Below are 20,877 nucleotides of genomic sequence, written 5' to 3'. Positions count from 1 at the left end.
TGCTTGTCAAAGGATAGATGAAGACAAAAGAGTGTATGTAACACAGAGCAGGATTCAAGGGACTGATTTTAGACCTAGTCTAACTCTCCCCTTCCACGGCCATGGACAAGTCGGTTCTCTTTTGGCCCCAGTTACCTTTCTATAAACAAAAGGGAAAGTCTTCATAACTCTCTAACCTTCTTTCCCAGCTCTTTTGTTCAAAAAATGTCAATCTTATGTGGACATGGGAATTACATTCAAGTAATAAAAGCTATTTATATGTAAAATGATACCAGTTTAGTTAGTTTTATTTTAGAAGGTAGAATTAGCCCTAAACAGGATTTATAGAAGGAGATTTTAGTTCAACCTCAGGGCGATTTTTTAACCATTACATTAATGCAATAAGAAAAAGCCTTATTGTATGAAGTAGTGATGCTTCATGTGGATATCATGTAGGGAAATTATTCATCAGGTTAGAAAATGAACTTGGTAACACCTTCCAACTAGAGTATATTCTAATTTTGCTGTCTAAGGCTTGACCTCAGGGCCAGTGTTTGAGCAAGCTTGTATGCCAGTATATTGAATCGAATAAATGGTTTTCTTTTGTCATAAAGTAAGGAGGGCGGGAACCATGGAGCACCAAAACTTCGTCTCTTTGATTCGCTCTATCACGTTCAGCAGGTTCAAGGTCAACTGCCGCCATTAATGATTCCCGTGTTCCCTCCTGATCAACGGACACTGGCTGCAGCTGCCCAGCAAGGATTCCTTCTTCCTCCAGGCTTCAGCTATAAGGCTGGATGTAGTAAGTACCATTGATTTTCCATTTGGGAGTGGGTGGAGGGCATGGCTTTAAATTAGGCAATTTAATGTTCCTGCCACACCAAGAAATGACATCACTCATATAGCATTTTTATTTTAAAGAGGAAACACACCAAAAGTGTAGAAAAGGATTTATGTTGCTTTTTAAAAGAACGTAGATTATTTCTATGCTCCTGAAGCCAATATTTGCTCTTAATAATTCAGTTTCATAACTTTCATTTCTTGTGTATTTTTCATAATATAAATATAATTTTCAGGTTCAATTTGTTTTTGCAAAGATAAGATAGGAAGATGCTTTTCAATTGCTTTCCATTGCCTTTTAAGATAAACTCATTTCCTAATGTGAATTAGTTGGCCTTTCCTTATCTGTCTCCTGCCTACGTTTACAGCCTAATTTCTCACTAGTCTTCTTTTAGTTCTTAGACCAAACCATACTCTTTCATGACTCTGGACTTACAATTGTGAGTGTTCGCTCTCTTCAGTATTCTGGACATCCTTCTTTTTCTTTTCTTTTTTTTTAATAAGAAACTTATTGTCAAACTGGTTTCCATACAACACCCAGTGCTCATCCCAACAGCTGCTCTCCTCAATGCCCATCACTCACTTTCCCCTCCCTCCTACCCATCATCAACCCTCAGTTTATTCTCAGTTTTTAAGAGTCTCATAGTTTGCTTCCCTCCCTTTTTTTTCCCCCTTCCCCTCTCCCATGGTCTTATGTTAAGTTTCTGAGAATATTCTGAACATCTTTCAACTCAGATCAGGGAGAACTTGCCTAACCTAGTTAGATCCCTTTCTCTTAGTTCCTTTGGATCCTGTATATTTTCCCTTTTATTTTAATGTTATGTAAGTTCTATGAGAGCAAGTGCTGGCTCTGTCTTATTCATTGTTATATCTAAACTTTTAGTACAACATTCAATTACTTGTTATGAATGAATGAATGAATCACCACTTGTTACAAACACTACAAGGGCATTTTTGCACTAAGTGAGAAGTTATTCCAAGATAATTGTTTATATTGCTTACTAATTTTAGATGCCGGTGATTTTATGACTTTTTTTCTTTTTTTATCAAAACTGAAATTGTATATTGTATCAAAACTGAATTGTATATTATACAATTGTAAATTGTAATTCTAATATTGTATATTAGAGTGTAAACACTCTAATATTTCACTTTCCAGAATTTAAATAGCCAAAATGCCAACTATAATCTGTTAAATAAAAATCATAACAAATTCCAAAGAGAGAATAGACCACTAAGCAACATATCTCCTGGAACATTATTACCATGGCCAGAAAGAATATAGAGAAGTCAAGCTCATTAAAATATTTTTATTGATAAAAGTAAAACATCATCGGAAACAATTAATGAAATATGATCATCTTTTAGATATTCATGTAGAATATTGTATTGTAAAGCCCGGTATATGTGGGTTCGTTTATATTTTAATAAATTGTCCCATTAACATCTTGCTATGCTTCAGTATTTATTGCATTTGAGAAACTCTATCCAACATTGCTAGAGATCAGATCTACGCTTCCTGTAAAAATGATGTCTTGGATTTTCACATTTTAACATTTATTCTTAGTCTTTAAACATTTCTCTATATAATATTGAAGAAGTGGGATGCATTTTTTTTTTAAATATACAAAGCCATTTGAGAAGAGTAGATTGCAGCTACAGAGTCTAGGTAAAAATGAACTAAGCTCGGGACTATAAAAATTCACACTTGTATGATATTTTGCCCTTTGCAGTTTTGAAACTACTCTTTCACGTCTTTCTCTTGACTTTGGTTTCATGTGTTTTAAGATGGTGTTCTCACTCTGGGTCCTGAGTTTATTCCTTTAATATTATTTTCCACATTATTCTATCTTCATAGATCGATTCATTCAGAAACACCAACGTTTTTTTATGATTAAGGACTATATTTATATTCTAAACATTTAAGTTGTAAGAATAATTTAAATTCTAAATATAGGATTTTAAACTCTGTTGCCACACTAAATTCTGAGTTTTTAATCGTAAAATTTTGTTTTGTTTTGTTTTGTTTTGTTTCCATTTTCCTAAGGAATTGCTATTCACCTTAAACGCACGTTGCCAATGTGTTTTTTGGTAATCTTGTTTATTAAAAAGAAAAACAAAAGACACTTTTGAAAATCATCAGTTGCCTGAGATTGCACCTGCAATATGTATGTATAGACGAGTTCTGTTTTCCAGAAAGGCATTTTTTAAGTAACTGTAGAAATAAGTCCCATCAGCAAATATTGTACTGAAGAGAAAACCATGTTGGGTATGAACAATAGAGTAACTTTGGGCCTGGAAAAGGTCAAGGACACCTCTACCTCACTCCCATTTGCCAGAATTGGCATGCTAAAATTTGTTCAGTGTTAATGTGATGTGGCATGGAGAAACTTCTCCCTTTCTAAAATCGTTCATGTATTATCCATTTGATATTTATGCCTTTGGTGCTTAAAATTACAAATAATACCATTTCTTTTGTAACCTTGGAAATTAAGTAGAATATAGCCTTTACAGCCACTGGCAAGCCTGAACCTAGTATCATGCCAAACCCTGAAACTCAGAAGCCAGTGGTGCAAGAAAGGACCACCCTTGTTGACACTCTGGCACTTTGACTCAGTTTGGGTGGAAGCACTAAGTAGTCCAGGCTATTTCCTCACTAATAACACTGCAGGAAAGAATAGAGATAGGAAAGGACATAAATCTTGCCATCTCTCTTCAGTGGGTCTCCTTATTTTCTCCCCAGAATTGTCAACACTACGTCAGTTGTTTTAATTTGAGTATGATTACCTAATTCTCAATGAAGAAGACTGACCAACTCATCTCGATTTGTGTTTCAAGCGAATATCAAAGACATATTTGGTGGTATCAGAAATTCAAATGCTTTTCATCAGTCCCTTCATAGAAAATATTGATGATAAATTTTTCCATTTAGACTACGTATCTTGATCAAATAAATAAAATAAAAATCTCTGGAACTATACGAGAAAGTTCAAATGTTCTCAGGAGGGAAAAGATAATATAAGACCATTAAGTTGAGGAACCTAAGCATCACAATTGAGTGGGCTTCTGCTGTTTTCAAAAAAAAAGAAGCTTTCTGTTGGACATAAAGATATTTTCTCTTTGAAAAATATAATAGTGGAAGTATGGCATAGAATGGAGACCTACTGCTGGATTCTCCCTTAACTGTTAAAATGAATGTCAGTAAATAATAGAAGAATAATTTAATAGCAGTACAACCAAAGACTTCAGAGCAAACTGGCTACATAGTAAAGAAGTTTTAAAGAACGTTGTAGTCCACTCATATCCGTGAATATGTAGATCAGTTTACAGATATTGATGTATTATTATCAGAATCTCAGGTTCTGTTTTGGCATTTGCTATTAATGAAATCAAGTATGAAACCACACTTCTTCATGGATCCATATCTAGTTATTACTTTTCTTACTTATTTTTTCAATGTTTATTTATTTATTTTGAGAGAGAAAATAAGTGGCTGGGGGAGGAGCGGAGAGAGAGAGAAAGAGAATTACAAGCAGGCTCTTCACTGTCTGCACAGAGCCCGACGAGGGGCTCAAACTCACAAACTGTGAGGTTATGACCTGAGCTGAACTCAAAAATCAAATGCTTAACTGAGCCACCCGGGCGGCCCCCTACTTATTTCTTAATATCTAAAAATACTTCCAAACTTCTAAGGTGGTAGAGATAATGGTGTCTTATTAAGTTTAATATTTTTAATATATATAATAACTTGAAAACAATTACATAAAAACACTGGTTTGATCAATCGCCTCAATTCACAGACCATTCCACACAGGGGAAAAATTAATGAAATAATCTGTATTTTTAACTTGTCAATTCTATGAAAACTGTCAACTAAGTTGCTATATGTAGACACACCCCAATTTTTATAATGCATAATTAAAAATCCCAATTTTAAATTATGTTTGTGGGCACCTGCTCAGTTTAATCAGTAAACTCTCATTAAAGTTCTTGGAATAAATTTTAAAACTAAGTTTCCAATATTGAATAATAAAATAAATGGTGTAGAAATGAATTGGTTCAAGTACACTTTGGATGGTTGAAGAGTCCAAGGACCCAGTACACTTCCCTCTGCTGAAAAGTCTAAATGAAATCCTAACCTCTTAACCAAAGGCTTCAACCTGTGAACCACAAAAGTTGTTTCATCTAGACTTTTGTGAAATACAATGTACACACATTTGACACCTAGAGAATACTTCATGTTGCAAGAAGACCCCACTTTTGTGTTCACTCATATGGCAAAAAATCTAACGAATTTCACAATAATTTTGAATGTGTATATTGGTTTTAGCATTTTAAACTTGAGAGAAACTTTTGAGATAAGGTGCTTGAAAGTCCTAAGTTTGGTTAATACCAATTTCACTGATTCCAACTTCCAGTTCTCTTTCCAGGACACACAGCTTCCTCACACCCTACCCTCAAAGTTAAATGGCGTTCCCTCGGAACACATAGTTTGTAGGCAGGAATGAGAGGAATAGGTGTTTCTCTTTTCACTAATAACTACAGTCCTCTGCCCCTCTTCTTTTTGTTTGGGTGTAAAATTTCTAGTCATATAATTCTAACAGCTGCCTTAGAAATTTGTGACAGGAACACATTTTATGCGGAAATAAAAAAATCTGCAGGAAGGCAATCCAATAAAATAACCCATTTTCTATATACAGTATAAAACAAACAGTGGTAAAAGAGTTGGCTCAAGAGTTTAGCCCAAAGTGTCAAATTGAATGTGTCACACAGCTGCAGATAGTCTTTCCCCATAGATGGGCATATGCCTAGTGCTGAAGTTCCCAAACTGTGTGCTAAGGTACCAGGGTGCCTTTACTAATTCACAGGGGCATACAACATATTTTAAAATTTCAAGGAAAATACAGAGACATCTGTCAGACACTACATAAACTACCTTAGCTGTTTAGACCTTTACTACTTAACAAAATGGAAGAGTTGGGTATTTCTTTTGTCCTGCAGGTGCCATGAAAAAATTATTGAGCTGTGGATGGTGCCTGAATCCAATAAATTATAGGAACTTTTGGCCTAGTCTAGTACATGTTCATTTAAAAACTTAATATGACCTATCTTACTAGAAGGTTATTGGTGTCGACCTATCATATTACAATCATAGAATGGAATATTATAACAAAATTTATCTTGTACTTATGGGTTATGGACAATATTGTATACATAAAGCAGTTGATTCATTTGTCTATACCAGTTGATTCCTGTGTCTATGTGACTTCAAATAGTTAACTGTGTTTTTGTTTCATTTTGATTTAATTAACCCAGTGTGAAATACACAACTACAAGCTGAAAGGTACTTGGAATGAGAGAACGTGGACTTGAATTAAGTTTTGCCTTGTTCTGCTACTGTGATTGTCCTGTGCAAGTTACTGAGCTTTCTTTTCCTCATCTATAATATGGACTAATAACACCCATTTTACTTAATTGTTTCAAAGATTAAATGGGATTGTATATGAACTAGTACCTAGGTAGCATTGTGCCAGGAAAACACAGATCTGGTTTAAAAGAATATATTCTAAAACCACACCTGGCAATTAATTGCATTTCGTGTCCTATCCAGGATCAAATTCATTCAACCACACCTGAATGGGGCTTCCTCTGACTAGGAAAATTGAATTGTTTAGAGAAAAGTATTACAGTGCTGATGGAAACCATTTGTCTCATGTAGATACAGCCTTAACTATTTACATCATAATCACCAAGTTTTAACTTTTTCTGTTGTCATTTTCCACTTGTATATTTATCAAAGCTCATGTTGGAAAAGATCGGGTCATTTTGGTGTTTTTTTTTTTTTTTTAAATGTGTTTAATCATTGTTTTGGCTGTATGAAACTAGAAATATATTCACATACTTTCCACATTTTAACACATTGATTAATTTTTCAGAAATGTGCTAAATAAATAGCCATATAACGTTACTGATTGAAATATTTAATTGCCTTATGAGATTAGCTTAAATAAATAGAAGTCGATGAGCCAAGCTTAATAAACTTAAAATATGCTGTATTTATTCTTCATCAGTTTTCTGAACAGTATTTCCGCTTCTAATAAAAAAGGAAACTCTCAGTTAATTAGTTCCTCATACACCACAATAAAATTAATGTTTAGGAGTTAAATACCATAAACTTCCTCAGGCATATTTGCTGATGTGTTCCTGTTTTTCGTTAATGTCACATGTTTCATTGTTTAATGGGGATATCATGTGGGTTCCATTATATCTCTCTCATGTAAAGGGTCCATGTGTCTGGCATTTTAGGAGACTGCATGCTAATTTCTGATTTAACTGTGTCAGCTGACATACAGGTCGTTGACAATCAGTGCTGAAACAATCACCGAATCACAAGCTAAAAACCATTGACATGGTACGCTTTTATCAAATTGACAAAATAGGAAACATGTGTTGTCAGGATCACATACTGTAGGTTCTTTGTACATTAGCAGAGAGAAGAGGATGTAATCATATATGCAGGCTTCTGTGTTTGTATGTTTTAAAATTATTGTGACCAGCTCTTCTCTACCCCCCTTCCCCTGAATCACCTTATAAACCAATGACTTTGGGTGAACCCAACTTCGTTGTAGAATTTAGTCTATATATGTGTGTATATATATATATATATATATATATATATATATAAAATTTATATTGAATTCATTATATTTGTAATATATATTATATTAGTATATAAAATTAGTAGTATTAGTAAATATATACCTAGATATAGATATAGATATATATTTACTAATATTACTAATCTAGATCTAGATCTAGATCTACATATATTTATTTAAATAATTGCTGTGGTACCTGCACAGCCAATCATTTAAATTGCCATCTGAAATAAGTTAGACTGGTGGCTTAAAATGTGAGATGATTAAAAAGTAAAGAGAATTGAGTGCAAAAATGTATATAACATTCCACAATTATGGTGGAAGCTACCCTCCAATTCTCATGGGAAGGGTGTTTTTAGGTCAATAAAATGTGGTGTTTTTTTTTTTTCCTAAAATGGAGTTTATAACATTTTTTACAAGATTCATCACTGAGAGAAGGGAGATGTATGTTGTGACAAAGTGTCATAACTTGGTATAAAAACAATAGCTTATTTGTGCCTTATTTATAAAACATAGACACATAATTAATTTTAAGCATCATAACTCTGTGAGCTGATAACTAAGCTATGTTAGTAACTACTGTTGAATCCCGTCCTCCCAACACATACACACACACACACACACACACACACACTACTACCAAAATACACACATGAGCAAACACAAAAAGCAAAAGCCCCTTTTTCAAAAAATTCCTCAGATTTTACTAGACCAAAAATATATACTTAATCTTTTAATCCATCTTGTTTGCTTTTTAACACTTAAGAACATAAGCATGCCATTCAATTTAAATATAAACCCATTTGGGTCAGTTTTTCCTTTTTTGACATAATTCTTGATAATGTAGATTTGTCAAATGGAAAGAAAGAGTGCTTGGCTGATGACACTCTGTGCTCTCAGCCAAGAGGCCTCACAATGTGGTATTACCATATATGACATTGCCATAGTCCAGCCTAACCCTCAGAATTCTAAATTTATATCTTTCTGGCTACAGCAAACATGGAATCTCATCTTTGTAGCAGCCTCACATGAAGGTCATCAGACTGAAATGTAAGCCCAGAAAGGCAATATTTTATTTGAATAAATTTATTTGAATAAAATACTTATTTGAATAGAACTGTCAGTGATACCAAACACCTCTCTTCTCCGGTGTGCATATTCTTTCACTGTAGAAAATTCCATTAGAAGACAAACTGTAGTCATGAGGTTGATAGGAAAATATGGAAACAGAAAAAGTATTTAGTAAAACAGGTGAAGATAATATTTGCTTCCAACTCTACAATAGATACATATCTTCTATGAGGACTGAACAAGTCATGCTCTTATAATATCGTGTGGAATCATATACTGTTTTAGGTTTATCTACTTTAAAGGCCAAAATAATATTAGTTGAAACATGGTGAAAGAATATTTTTTTTCACTTACATAATAGTCCAAACATTGCTCCTGTGGTAGCTCCATAAGAGCAAATCCCAGGCTTGTGCTCTTATTCTACCACCTTCCACAAACTATAGTTTCTGTGTTAGATATCTTCCCCAGCCACCATATCCCCATTCCAGCCAGTGGAAAGGGCAGAAGAACTACAGCAACTTTTTAAATAATACTATTTCAAGGGGCGCCTGGGTGGCGCAGTCGGTTAAGCGTCCGACTTCAGCCAGGTCACGATCTCGGGGTCCGTGAGTTCGAGCCCCGCGTCGGGCTCTGGGCTGATGGCTCAGAGCCTGGAGCCTGTTTCCGATTCTGTGTCTCCCTCTCTCTCTGCCCCTCCCCCGTTCATGCTCTGTCTCTCTCTGTCCCAAAAATAAATAAACTTTGAAAAAAAAATAAATAATACTATTTCCCTAAAAATTTATCTTGGCTCTATATTCAAAGAATATTTTCTTACACCTACTTAATACAGTCATCTCATAACAACCCTTAGCATTTTTTCCTAATATATTAAAGATAGCACCTGCTGACTGCACAAATCTCAAATGATGTAGAAGCATAGAAAACAGAAACCGAAAGTTGTCTGTCTACACTCATATGCCCCTATAATCCCACTCCCCATATGTAATCACTGTTAACAATTTGGTACTTATTTACCAGAACTATAGATAGAAATATGTATGTGTTTATATATAAATAAGTATATACATTTATTTATATATAGATACATATATGTGACATGTAAAATGTGAACATATCTGTAGGTTATAATGTGTATGTAATGATACATAGATGTTATATATATATATATATATATATATGATTTGTACTAAATAATATATAATGTATGTGAGGGTAATGTTCTATGGACTATATTCTACTTATAAATAAAAAAAATCACGACTATCTTTCCTCTTCTGTACTTTTATTTTTTTTTAATTTTTTAAGATATTTATTCATTTTTGAGAGTGAGAGAGACAGAGCGTGAGCAGGGGAGGGGCAGAGAGAGAAGGAGACAGAATCCAAATCAGGCTCCATGATCTGAACTGTCAGCACATAGCCCAACGTGGGGCTCAAACTCACGGACTGCAAGATCATGACCTGAGCTGAAGCCAGACTCTTAACTGACTGAACCACCCAGGTGCCCCATCCTCTTCCATACTTTTAGATCTAACTTCTCCTGCATAATATTTCATTAAGCTGGATTACCATATTCTATTTGCATTTCCCACTAATGAACATTTAATTTTGTCTACAATATTTACAGTTAAATAATTCTACAGTAAACATTTTTGTGTGCACATATTTGCCCCAAATGAACTCTTCTAGTCCCAGTATATGGCATTTTACTTTCATTCATTTGTTCCTTTCTGAATAGTTTTCACCTGAGAGATTGCCTCTAAGTTCTAATGCTCTCTGAGTTGGTTAATGGAAGGTCTAAAACTTTGAAAATTGACTCATCTGAGTCAAGCTATAAATAAGCATCAATGAGACTTGTAATCTGAAACTATTAATTGTCTGGATTTAGTCAATTCTGTTAGAAAAAAAAAATTAAAGGGGCGCCTGGGTGGTTCAGCTGGTTAGGTGACTGACTTCGGCTCAGTTCATGATCTCACCGTGAGTTCGAGTCCCGCATCGGGCTCTGTGCTGACAGCTCAGAGCCTGGAGCCTACTTTACATTCTGTGTCTTCCCCTCTCTCTACCCCTCCCCTGCTCATGCTCTGTGTCTCTCTGTCTCTCAATAATAAATAAATATTTTAAAAAATTTTTTGAAAAAAAAATTAAACAAGATATCAAAAGACCTTGGTAATCAAAATCCCATTTCATAATATTCTGTGCCCTTAGGCTAGGCCCAAAGTCATTTCCTCTTTGTGCCCTAGATTTTTAATCTTTAAGTGAGATACAATAATGTCTGCCCTACCCACTTCATAAGGGGATTGTAAAAATTGTGCATTTCTGAGGAATTTAAATTATAATAGAAATATAACATATGATTATTATTTATTAAATGTAGAAGTCTGTTTTGAACATTTAGAATGTGACATAATGAAAAGAATTTCAGGAGTTTATTCTAGGTCACTATACCTCTAACCAAGACTTTTGCATTATTTGGTTTTCTTTTTTTTTAGGGGGAGGGGAAATGCCATAACGGTTCTTAATTTTCAGAGTTCTAAATGTATCATTCTAATAGGAAACTCTAGACCAGAAGTCATCCCAAACATACAGCTCACAGGCTTATTGTTACAGGGGCTAGGAAACTTCCTGTTTTCAACCTGCAGTTTCCAGATTCCAGCGACACTCCAGGAGGAGGAATATCTATCAAAAAACCATGATAGACAGAAAAGTGGAAAGGCTATAAAAGGTGTCAAAGAAATGAAATGCTTGCTAAACCTTAGTATTAAAAGTGGAAAATAAAAACTAGCATTTGCTTTTATCATAAGTGACTTATACCAATGCCCCTCTTCCAAATCACTGCTTTTAAGTACCTGAATCATTTGGGGTGTTTTTCTCTGTGCCATTTATTTCCTCATAAGACACAGAAGCAAAATATAGACATAGTAATCTAATGTACGTTTGGATATAGAAGCTGTTCCTTAATTAATGATTCTCTTTGAGCAGCTTAAAATGAATTATTGTGCAATAGCTTAAATGATGCCTTCGTAGCAATACTGGAATGCAGGAGGAAAAGGAGATTTCTTTGATTCATTGTCACCTTTTCAGGGATACTCAGATTTCTTAGATAATTAACCCAGGAATTTTCATTAGGACTAGAATTCATTTAATTTATGGGCTAAGAGGTAAAGAAAGAATGCTCTATCTCTTATAATCAGAAATGTCTTCCCATTTTGAGAGGCATTTCTTAAAAAATTTATAACCTTTTACTAAACTAGCCAACTGAGTAACTATTAGTTAAATAGGATAAAGTTTTCATTTGCTATGCTACATTAAAAAGACATAAAAATATTTTTTTTTTACTTTTAAAAACTTTTTACTAAAAACGCCTGTGACAGAGAAGTTGAGAACAATTATCTTAAAATATCTTTTGAAAATAGATGTTTAGTCAAACAAAGGATAATTATTAATCTTATTTTCTCAAAATTCACATGAAATATTTCTATTATTTTATGAGAGTCTCCTATAAATATTAGCATTTCTCACAAACAAGTTTCAAGTATCAAAGTCTTATTCTAACAAATTGATAAAACCCCTTTACCTTAACTCATGTATACCATATCAGTTTTTCTGAACTTCTTGACTTGGATTCCACAAGACGATTTTGTGGAATTGTTATAAATTTAACCACCTAAAAGGGAGGGAGGGAGGAGACATAGCTGAGCATAGTACTATAAAAAATCAAAGTTCAACTCACTTGGATTTATGAAAGTCTAAAGTGATTTGAACAATCACAATGAAAGATTTTGTTTTGTCATTTGTTTATATATAACATCTTTTTTGGTAAACACTTTGACCATACTCAGGTACTTTAATGCCATCATAATAGTGGTTTCCTTTTAATGAACAGAAATTATGTTAAGATTTAAATTAATATGAAATTTAATAATTTCATATTATTTATCTCAAATACTCAACGAGATATGACTTGCTTTAAAATTAAAATTTATAAAAGAGACAGATTATGGAATATTATAAAAGAATAATTTGATAAATGAAAATATTTTACAGAACATTCTTTACCTCTTCTGGGTCCATATTTCCTTATATCCCCAAGCTCTAGACTTCTCTTTCCTCTTGATTTCCTATTCTACTTTTGTATCATTGGTTGCTGAGCTAACACATCATTATTGTTTGAATTAAACCCTGTCCAAATACTAATTTGTTCCTTATTTGTATAATTATTTGCTTACAATCTGTTACTTCTACTAAACTGTAAGCTTTTGATATGGGAAGAGTGGTCTCCTGTGTTGATATTTGATAATTTCTTAATTAAATGAATTGTTTCTTCATTTATTCAGTCAGTAAACATTTTAACAGCCTGTGCTATGTATTTAACAGAACCATGCACTTTAACAGTTCCTATGCTAAGAACTGGGGATTTAAAGATGAGTAAGACTGAATCTCTGCCTGTAGGTTGCTCATAGTGTAGTTGGGGAGAATGGGACATAAACAGATGTAATATGATAGACGTATGCCTAGAATTTTTTATGGAGGTCAGGGGAAAAGGAATGAATTCATACTTAAGAGAGGTGGAAGGTGTCAGGAAAGGCACTTGGAGTGGGGACTCATAAGTCAAATTCCAAAGGATGAAGTGGGGCAGGCAAAAAAAGCATTTGAAGAAGTTGTCCAGGTGAAGGAACATAGAAATAACATTCTAAACAGAAGAAAACAGCCTGGACGAAGGCTGGAAAGCGAGAGATGGAATGGGGTGTACATGGACCTATAACAGTTCAGTGATAAAAGTAAATTATAAGGCAAGAAATGATGAGTAGTGTGAGAACCTAAGAAGAGACAACTCAGGGGAATATTTATACACTGTGTATGCTCCAGGAAATGAAAAACCATTGGAGGTTCCTCCCATCCTTACTTTTAGGCTTATCCATTTATTCATTCAGCAGATATTTATTATCTATTGTGCACCAGGCATTGCGGCTCATGGACCTCTTTCATCTTATCTAGTCTTATATATTTTTTAATTTTTTTTAACATTTATTCTTTTTTTTTTTTGAGAGACAGAGAGAACAGAGCATGAGCTGGGGAGGGGCAGAGAGAGAGGGAGACAGAATCCAAAGCAGGCTCCAGGCTCTGAGCTGCTAGCACAGAGCCCCATGAGGGGCTCGAACTCATTCACTGCGGGATCATGACCTGAGCTGGAATCGGATGCTTAACCAAATGAGCCACCCAGGCACCCCTAGTCTTATATTTTTACTGAGGATCTAACCCAAGCTCAGCCCTTTCTCCAATTCTTTCTCAAATGATTGGAGTTTGAATAAATTCTTCTTTTCTCTGGTAATTTTTTCTCTTTCTTATTCATTTGATTTTCATCTTATGGCTTCGATTTATTTCACTCTTGATATCTGTATGTCTTATTTGTGAAACTGAAAGTGTCATCAAGGCAAGAACTATACCTTTTATTTCTTTGTGCCCTCCACATAGTATTTGATACATATTGGTTGGATAAGCTCTAAATGAATGTATCTATTTGAAAACTGAAGTCTGTGTTTGCATAGTGTTCTAAAAATAGTCTATGATGTCTTCTAAAATAATACTTTTTTCTAAAAATAGTCTATGTTTTCTAAAATAATACATTTGGGGTTTGTTTTTTTGTTGTCTGGTTTTTTTTTGTTTTTGTTTTTTTTTTTGTTTTGTTTTGTTTTTACTCAAGTACTAATGTTTATAGTACTTACTGTAAAGTTCTGGACTTTTTTTTTGTAGAATAAGAATAATTATATCTACCCTACTGAGTTGTTGTGAAGATTAAGTGAGATTTTATACACACATGTAAATATGTATGTGGATGTGTGTATATATATATATATACGTACATATATATATAATATTTTAACAGTGCTAAAATTCAACAAATACTAGTTGCTGACATTCCAAATTAGTAGGAAAAAAATGAATTATTGAAACAGGATGTTGGAGCAATTGAATAACTACTTGGGTAAGAATGATTCATTCTTTAAATAATTTACTAAAATAAAAGCCCAAACTATAACTTTTTTTTTCTTTTTTTTTGCTCCTGTCTCTCTTTTCTCCCATCAAATTGGTCATCAAATCTGTCTCTCAGATCTCCTTTCCTTATGCTTACTTTAGGCCACTATCATTTCCCGCTTGATTTATTGCAGTGGTATTTAACAAGTCTGTCTCCAGTCTCTCCCTCTTTCAATCGATTCTATCCCTTGCCACAAAATTGATCTAAAACACAAATCAGACTATGTCACTCTCCTGCTTAAAATCTTTCAGTGACTTAACATTGCCTTTGAAGTAAAGCACAAGATTCTATAAGATATGTGTTCTACCTCCTTTTTAGCTGCATAGCTTACCCTTCCCTTACCGCATCAGACACAGTGAGAGTATTTAAATATCCTCGAAAGTAGGGGTCAGTAAAAGATGGTGGTTATTGTTCACACTGCCTGATCAATGGCAGGGGGCTCCTTCCAAGCCAGAGGAACCCGCTGATTAATCTATGGTTCCCTAAGATGAAAGAAAGCAATTTTCTTCAAAAGTTCTATCCGTAGTGTCCTTTTTAATGTCATTCTTTCCTTAGATTCCTACAGAGCTCTGTCCACCTGGAAGTTAGAGTAGTAAAAGCAGAATGTTTTAAGTACTATCTGAGAAAATGGTGAATTAGAGCAATTTTGGTTATACTAAATGGTGGAAGCTTACCGTGGGACTCTAGCAAGTAGAAGACATGGAAAGTAGGTGATAAAATGGTCCTGAAAGGCAATGCCTTAGTGAAACTAGCTATTTTTAAACATTTTTTTAAGTTTATTTATTTTTGAGAGAAACAGAGACAGCATGAGCAGGGGAGGGGCAGAGAGAAAAGGTGAGAGAGAATCTCAAGCAGGCTCTGTGCTGTCGGCATGGAACCAGATACAGGGCTCAATCCCACCACTATGAGATCATGACCTGAGCTGAAATCAAGAGTCAGATGCTTAAACAACTGAGCCACCCAGGAGTTCCTGAACCTAGCTATTTTTAATAGACATTTTAGAAAATAACCTTTCTTCACACTGTTTCCAAGTTAAGTTCTTTTCTTGAGGTTTTCAGAGTACCTTCTACACTACCTTCTGATTTGCTCATTGTATCATCCAATTGGCTTATATGTTTATCCCTCTCACTTGGTTAGAAACTTGTCTAGGGCTAGGATTGTGTGTGTGTGTGGGGGGGGGGGTGGTATGGGTTTTAAATTTTGTATTTCCCAGCACCTAGGGAAGGCAATCTGGTATTTGTCAAGAAAACCAAACCAACCAACCAACCAACAAAACACCATGGAGGGCTAATAAAGGAATGCATCTCCTTGTTTCAGTGAAAATAATGCCATAAAACTTTCTAGAACATTTATACTAATCCATGGATGAAAGGATGTAGGTCCTTGACCCGGGGTAAGAATATATTTGCTTTGACAATCTTCCTGAGCCTAGATAACCTTGTTGGGAAATATTGTTTCTCTTACTTTATTATATATCAGAGAGGTAAATCCTTCTTAATGTCAGTAGGGATTATTATTATCTAAATATTCATTACTTTAACACTATTGCAATTAACATGCTTTCTAAGGGGTTATTGGGTTATTTAATATTAGCTATATCATTTATATCAATGGACACTATAAGCTAGGTTGTATTCTAAAAACAATTGACTAATATACCTCACATATTTTTCAACTTTTTGAAAAAAATTGTTTTGAGCTAGAATTTTCCGTACTTGGCTTTGAAATAAGAAGCCAATTAATTTTGGAAAGGCTTAGGGAAAAACTGTTCAAATGGTTAAAACCTAGGAAAGAGTAAAAGATATTACTTTTAACTAGTTGAAAGTCAATTTGAATAACTTACACATGGTTGAACTTTAAAAGTCAGAATTTTCCATTATTTAATTTTTACTAAGTACTTCATGAGGTATTTACAAAATAAACCTGTTAAATAAGGGATGGCACAAATAGATGACAGTATTTACTTCAATAAAGGATCTTTTTTCCCCAGTAGGTCTTAATTACTCTTTTGCCATTAAGTACCACCCTTGACCTTATTTTTAAAGTCTGATAGATTCTGTGTTTGCTTTGGACACCAGCATATGCATGCAATATATTTTGAATTTAATTAAGAGTGAAATTGCTATATTGGCCAGTTTCACAGCTATTGTATTTGTATTTACTTAGTAACTTGGGACAAATTTGAGTCAAACTAGTTTTGGATATCTGGGTCTGAAAAACTGGTAATAAGGTAGACATGGGTTAAGTTATGTATGTGTGTATGCTAAAAGGAGATGGTTGTGATAATGTGGTACCTTAGACACAAACTTTTGAAAATTAGTTGATATCCTGTTTATGACTATATAATTATATCTTGGAAACTGTATATGATTAAAGACACATATTAGCTATCACAGTCTTTTTAACTCCAGCTGCCAGTCTTTTGTTTTCTCCAATTTACTTAAACATCAAATACATTGATGTGTGGCTGAGTATGGCAAACATTAGTTTGCTAAGGCTACCATAACAGAATAGCACAAACTGAGTGGCTTAAGCAACAGAAATTTATTTATGGAGGCCAGAAGTCCAAGATCAAGGTGTCAACAGGGTAAATTTCCTTCTGAGTTTTCTTTCCTGGACTTGTAGATAGATGGCCATCTTCTCCTCTGTCCTCACATGGTTGTCCCCCTGTGTTGTTTGCATCCTAGTCTCTTCTTCTTAGAGGATAGCAGTCCTGTTGAATTAGAGCCCACCTGTGTGACCTCATTTAGGATTTCAACATATACATTTGGAAGGAGGGAGCACAACTCAGCTTATAACACATATATACAATTATTTAGCTTGTATAAATGTTTTATATATATATATATATATATATATATATATATATATATATATACATGCATTTATACTCACACATACAATATGGGATGTGTATAACATGATAGTTATTCATTCATATATGTACAATTGGCCCTTGAACAACACAGGTTAGAGCTGCACAGGTCTTCTTATATGCAGATTTTTTTTTGATAAATATAATACAGTACTGTAAAAATACTTTCACTTCCTTATGATTTTCTTAACATTTTCCTTTCTCTAGCTTACTTTATTGTAGGAATGCAGTATATAATAATATAACATATAAAATATGTGTTAATTGATTATTTATGTTATCAGTAAGGCTTTCAGTTAATAGTGGCCGTTAGGTCCCTGGGGAGTCCAAGGTTCTACCTGGATTTTCAACTGCATGGGATGCGGCACCTCCCACCCCTGTGTTCAAGTAGCAACTGTGTGTATATATATCCAAGTAGATCCACATATATACAAAGGAAAATTGACTATATTCATTCATTAATATGCATTAATGAATTTAGAAAATGAAATGATAAAAGATAAAATACCAATATATGCATTTTTAAAATTTATAGAATAATCTAGATTTTGATAATGAACTTTATATGTATGTATCACACTCAATTTGTTATTAACAATTAGATAATAGTAATTGAGAAGTGCCCAAAATACCTGTGCAGGTGCTTGCTATCAATCCAAATGTATGAGGAAGTCTTTGTCCTTAGGTTCGAGATCTGGGGTCATTTTTTTTAATGTTTGTTTTAGTTTTGAGAGAGAGAAAGAGAGACCGAGGGGAGGGGCAGAGAGAGAGGGAGACACAGAATCTGAAGCAGGCTCCAGGCTCCAAGCTGTCAGCACAGAGCCCGACGTGGTCTTGAACTCACAAACTGCGAGATCATGAACTGAGCCAAAGTCATTCGCTTAACCAACTGAACCACTCAGGTGCCCCCAGGTCCAGGGTCATTTTTAAAACCCCCCTGCTACCTAACTTCTTTAATGATACTTGCTAAAACTTTATTTCATAGTCATTGCCGTGTTGTATCCAAATAGCCTCCAGTGCGGGGTATTAAGTTTCCCAACTCCTTCCCTTCAGTCTCTTTTCCCTCTACTTTATTCTATCACCTATCAGGTAAACTGATTTCTCTCCATTCCTTCAGCATGTCATACATGTTTTAATGTGTTTCACCCACCCAAAATATCTATCCCCCCTCTACCTGCAAATCCTCAAGGCCAAGCTTACTCTTATTTTCATCTTTATTCTCTCACTTAATTAGAAAAGATGGATGTGTAGTAGATAGAGACCAAGGTTTGTTTTGTTTTGCCTCCCAAAGAACCTAGCAGAGTTCTGGTCACATGGTAGATGTTGTAAGTACTGATTAATTGATTAATTTGCAACAGGGTAAATAAATTATATAAAATGATCACTGTGAAGGGCATCACAGCCTCTACTTTTTGCTATAGTTAATTTTAAGATTATATTGATTAAATGAACAATAGAAACAAATTACATAGTTTAAGTGTTTAAGTTGCCTATTCTAATAGTCATACTATAATATTTGTTATTTTTGCTAGTTTGCATAGTACAAATTCAGCTTTTAAACATCTAAACTTCCCCTTATAAATTCAGATAGTGTTTTCTAGATTAGATATTAAAAATAGTAAATGGTAAATAAAACCTTATCCATGTAACATCAGTCAGTTGTCCACTCTCTCCCCTGTATCATCAGGGTTTTTTTTTCCTATATTTACTGGATCGTTCTTACTGGCATGCAAGCATTCTATAAGTTTTACAAGTATACCTTTTAAGTAAGGTTTTCTGGATCACATGCCCTCCAATAACTACTGCAAAACACCTCACTAGAATTGTCTGTTCCGTCACTTCTCAAATAAGTACAAACTGTTTGGGACTCTTGTTGAAATTTAATTTCTAATTTAGAAGGTATATACTTGCTGCTTTAACAAATTCTCCCAAAACTTAATGGTTTAAAACAATAAAACATGTATTTGCACACAGCCCTGCTGGGAACCTGTGGCTCAGAATCTTTCACATAGTTGTGACCAGTGTGTTGGCCCGGACTATATAGTCATCTCTAGGCTTGACTTGAGGAAGAATCTGCTTCTAAGCTTTCTCCTTTGGCTGTTGCAGGCCTCATCTCTTTGCTTGCTGTTGGCTGAGAACATCATGCCTTTGCTATGTGAGCCTCTTTTTAGGGCAGCTCAACATAGCTGCTTAGTCCAAGACAGATAGACAGGGTAGGGTTAGGGAGAGGATAAACAAGACAAAACCAGAATCTTCTTGTAACCCAATGTCACAAGTAATATCGCATCACTTTGCCTTCTTCTCTTCAAGGGTAGGAGATTACAAGGATGTAAACACAAGGAAAGAAGCAGAGTCATTGGAGGGTTCCATCTTAGATGCTGCCTGTCCAAGTAGATTTGGTGTGGGGTTTGAAATTCTACATTTTTAACGAATTCCTAGGTGATAACTGTTATTATTCTCCAAGAACTTCATTTTGAAAAGAAAGGGTCTACACTTCCTGACTCCAGTTCTACTTTTAATCATCCTCTGTTGGTCACACTCACTCCAATTAGGCTTTCTCACCCTCCACTACACTGAAATTGCCCATGTTGGAGTCACCAATGACTTCCACATTACTAAATCCGGCATTTAAAATAAAATCACTCTTTCTGAAAATCTTTCCTTACTTGGCTTCTGGAACATTAAATTTATATTTCTCCTTAGTTTTTCTGCTAGTTGCCTATCTCCCTGACTATAAATATTACTATATTCCACAACCAACCCTTGGACCTATTTTTTTTTATCTACAGTTAACTCCTAAACAGTCTAATGAAAGCTTATAGCTTTACATTCCAGATATATGCTGACCACTCTCAAATTTACATTTCTGATATGAATTTTTCCCCTAAAATACTGACGTGTTTACCAAGTGCCTCATTGAACATCTCTACTCAGATATCTAATAGTAATTTCAAACTTAAAGTGTCCAAAATAGAATTATTCATACCCCACGGCCTCCCCCTTCCCCACCAGGCCCAACCTGGCAATCTTGCTTCTCATTTATGTTTGCAAACCAAACAAACAGTACTACTCTCCAATCTGGCTGTTCAGTGAAAACCACAAGAGTCATCCTTGAGTCCTCTCTTACTCTCATATGTAAACAATCATGAAATTGTGTCTGTGTTGCCTCTTTTTATCCCTTGACTTTCTCCATCATTCTCCATCCCAACATCACCACCCTTGTACATACCATTATTATGTGTTACAGAGAGTTCTGATCTTTTTACTATTGATTATAGCTTCTAACCTCTAGCTCAGATGATTTTATTCAACCCATCTTTTTCTACATTCATGGTTTCCTTTAGCCTACAGAATGAAGTTTAGATTCTTTTTTTTTTATTTTTCAATGTATGAAATTTATTGTCAAATTGGTTTCCATACAA

The 20,877-nt window shown here is 34.5% G+C and overlaps 1 protein-coding gene across 9 annotated transcripts in view; it reads left to right on the top strand.

Annotated features, from left to right (window-relative positions):
* SOX5 (SRY-box transcription factor 5) overlaps nt 1–20,877 on the top strand; it is a 1,014,136-nt gene that overhangs the window by 881,807 nt on the left and 111,452 nt on the right. For 6 of the 9 annotated variants that reach the window (XM_047867514.1, XM_047867512.1, XM_047867515.1 and 3 more), the window contains one exon: nt 658–781. In XM_047867514.1, the coding sequence (XP_047723470.1) occupies nt 658–781 (124 nt within the window). The remainder of the gene's footprint in view (nt 1–657; nt 782–20,877) is intronic. The other 3 variants (XM_047867517.1, XM_047867511.1, XM_047867509.1) reach the window with 1 other exon arrangement.

The sequence above is a fragment of the Prionailurus viverrinus genome, chromosome B4 (genome assembly GCF_022837055.1).
Source record: "Prionailurus viverrinus isolate Anna chromosome B4, UM_Priviv_1.0, whole genome shotgun sequence".
Classification (NCBI taxonomy): Eukaryota; Metazoa; Chordata; class Mammalia; order Carnivora; family Felidae; genus Prionailurus; species Prionailurus viverrinus.
This window is presented reverse-complemented; position numbering and strand designations above follow the sequence as displayed.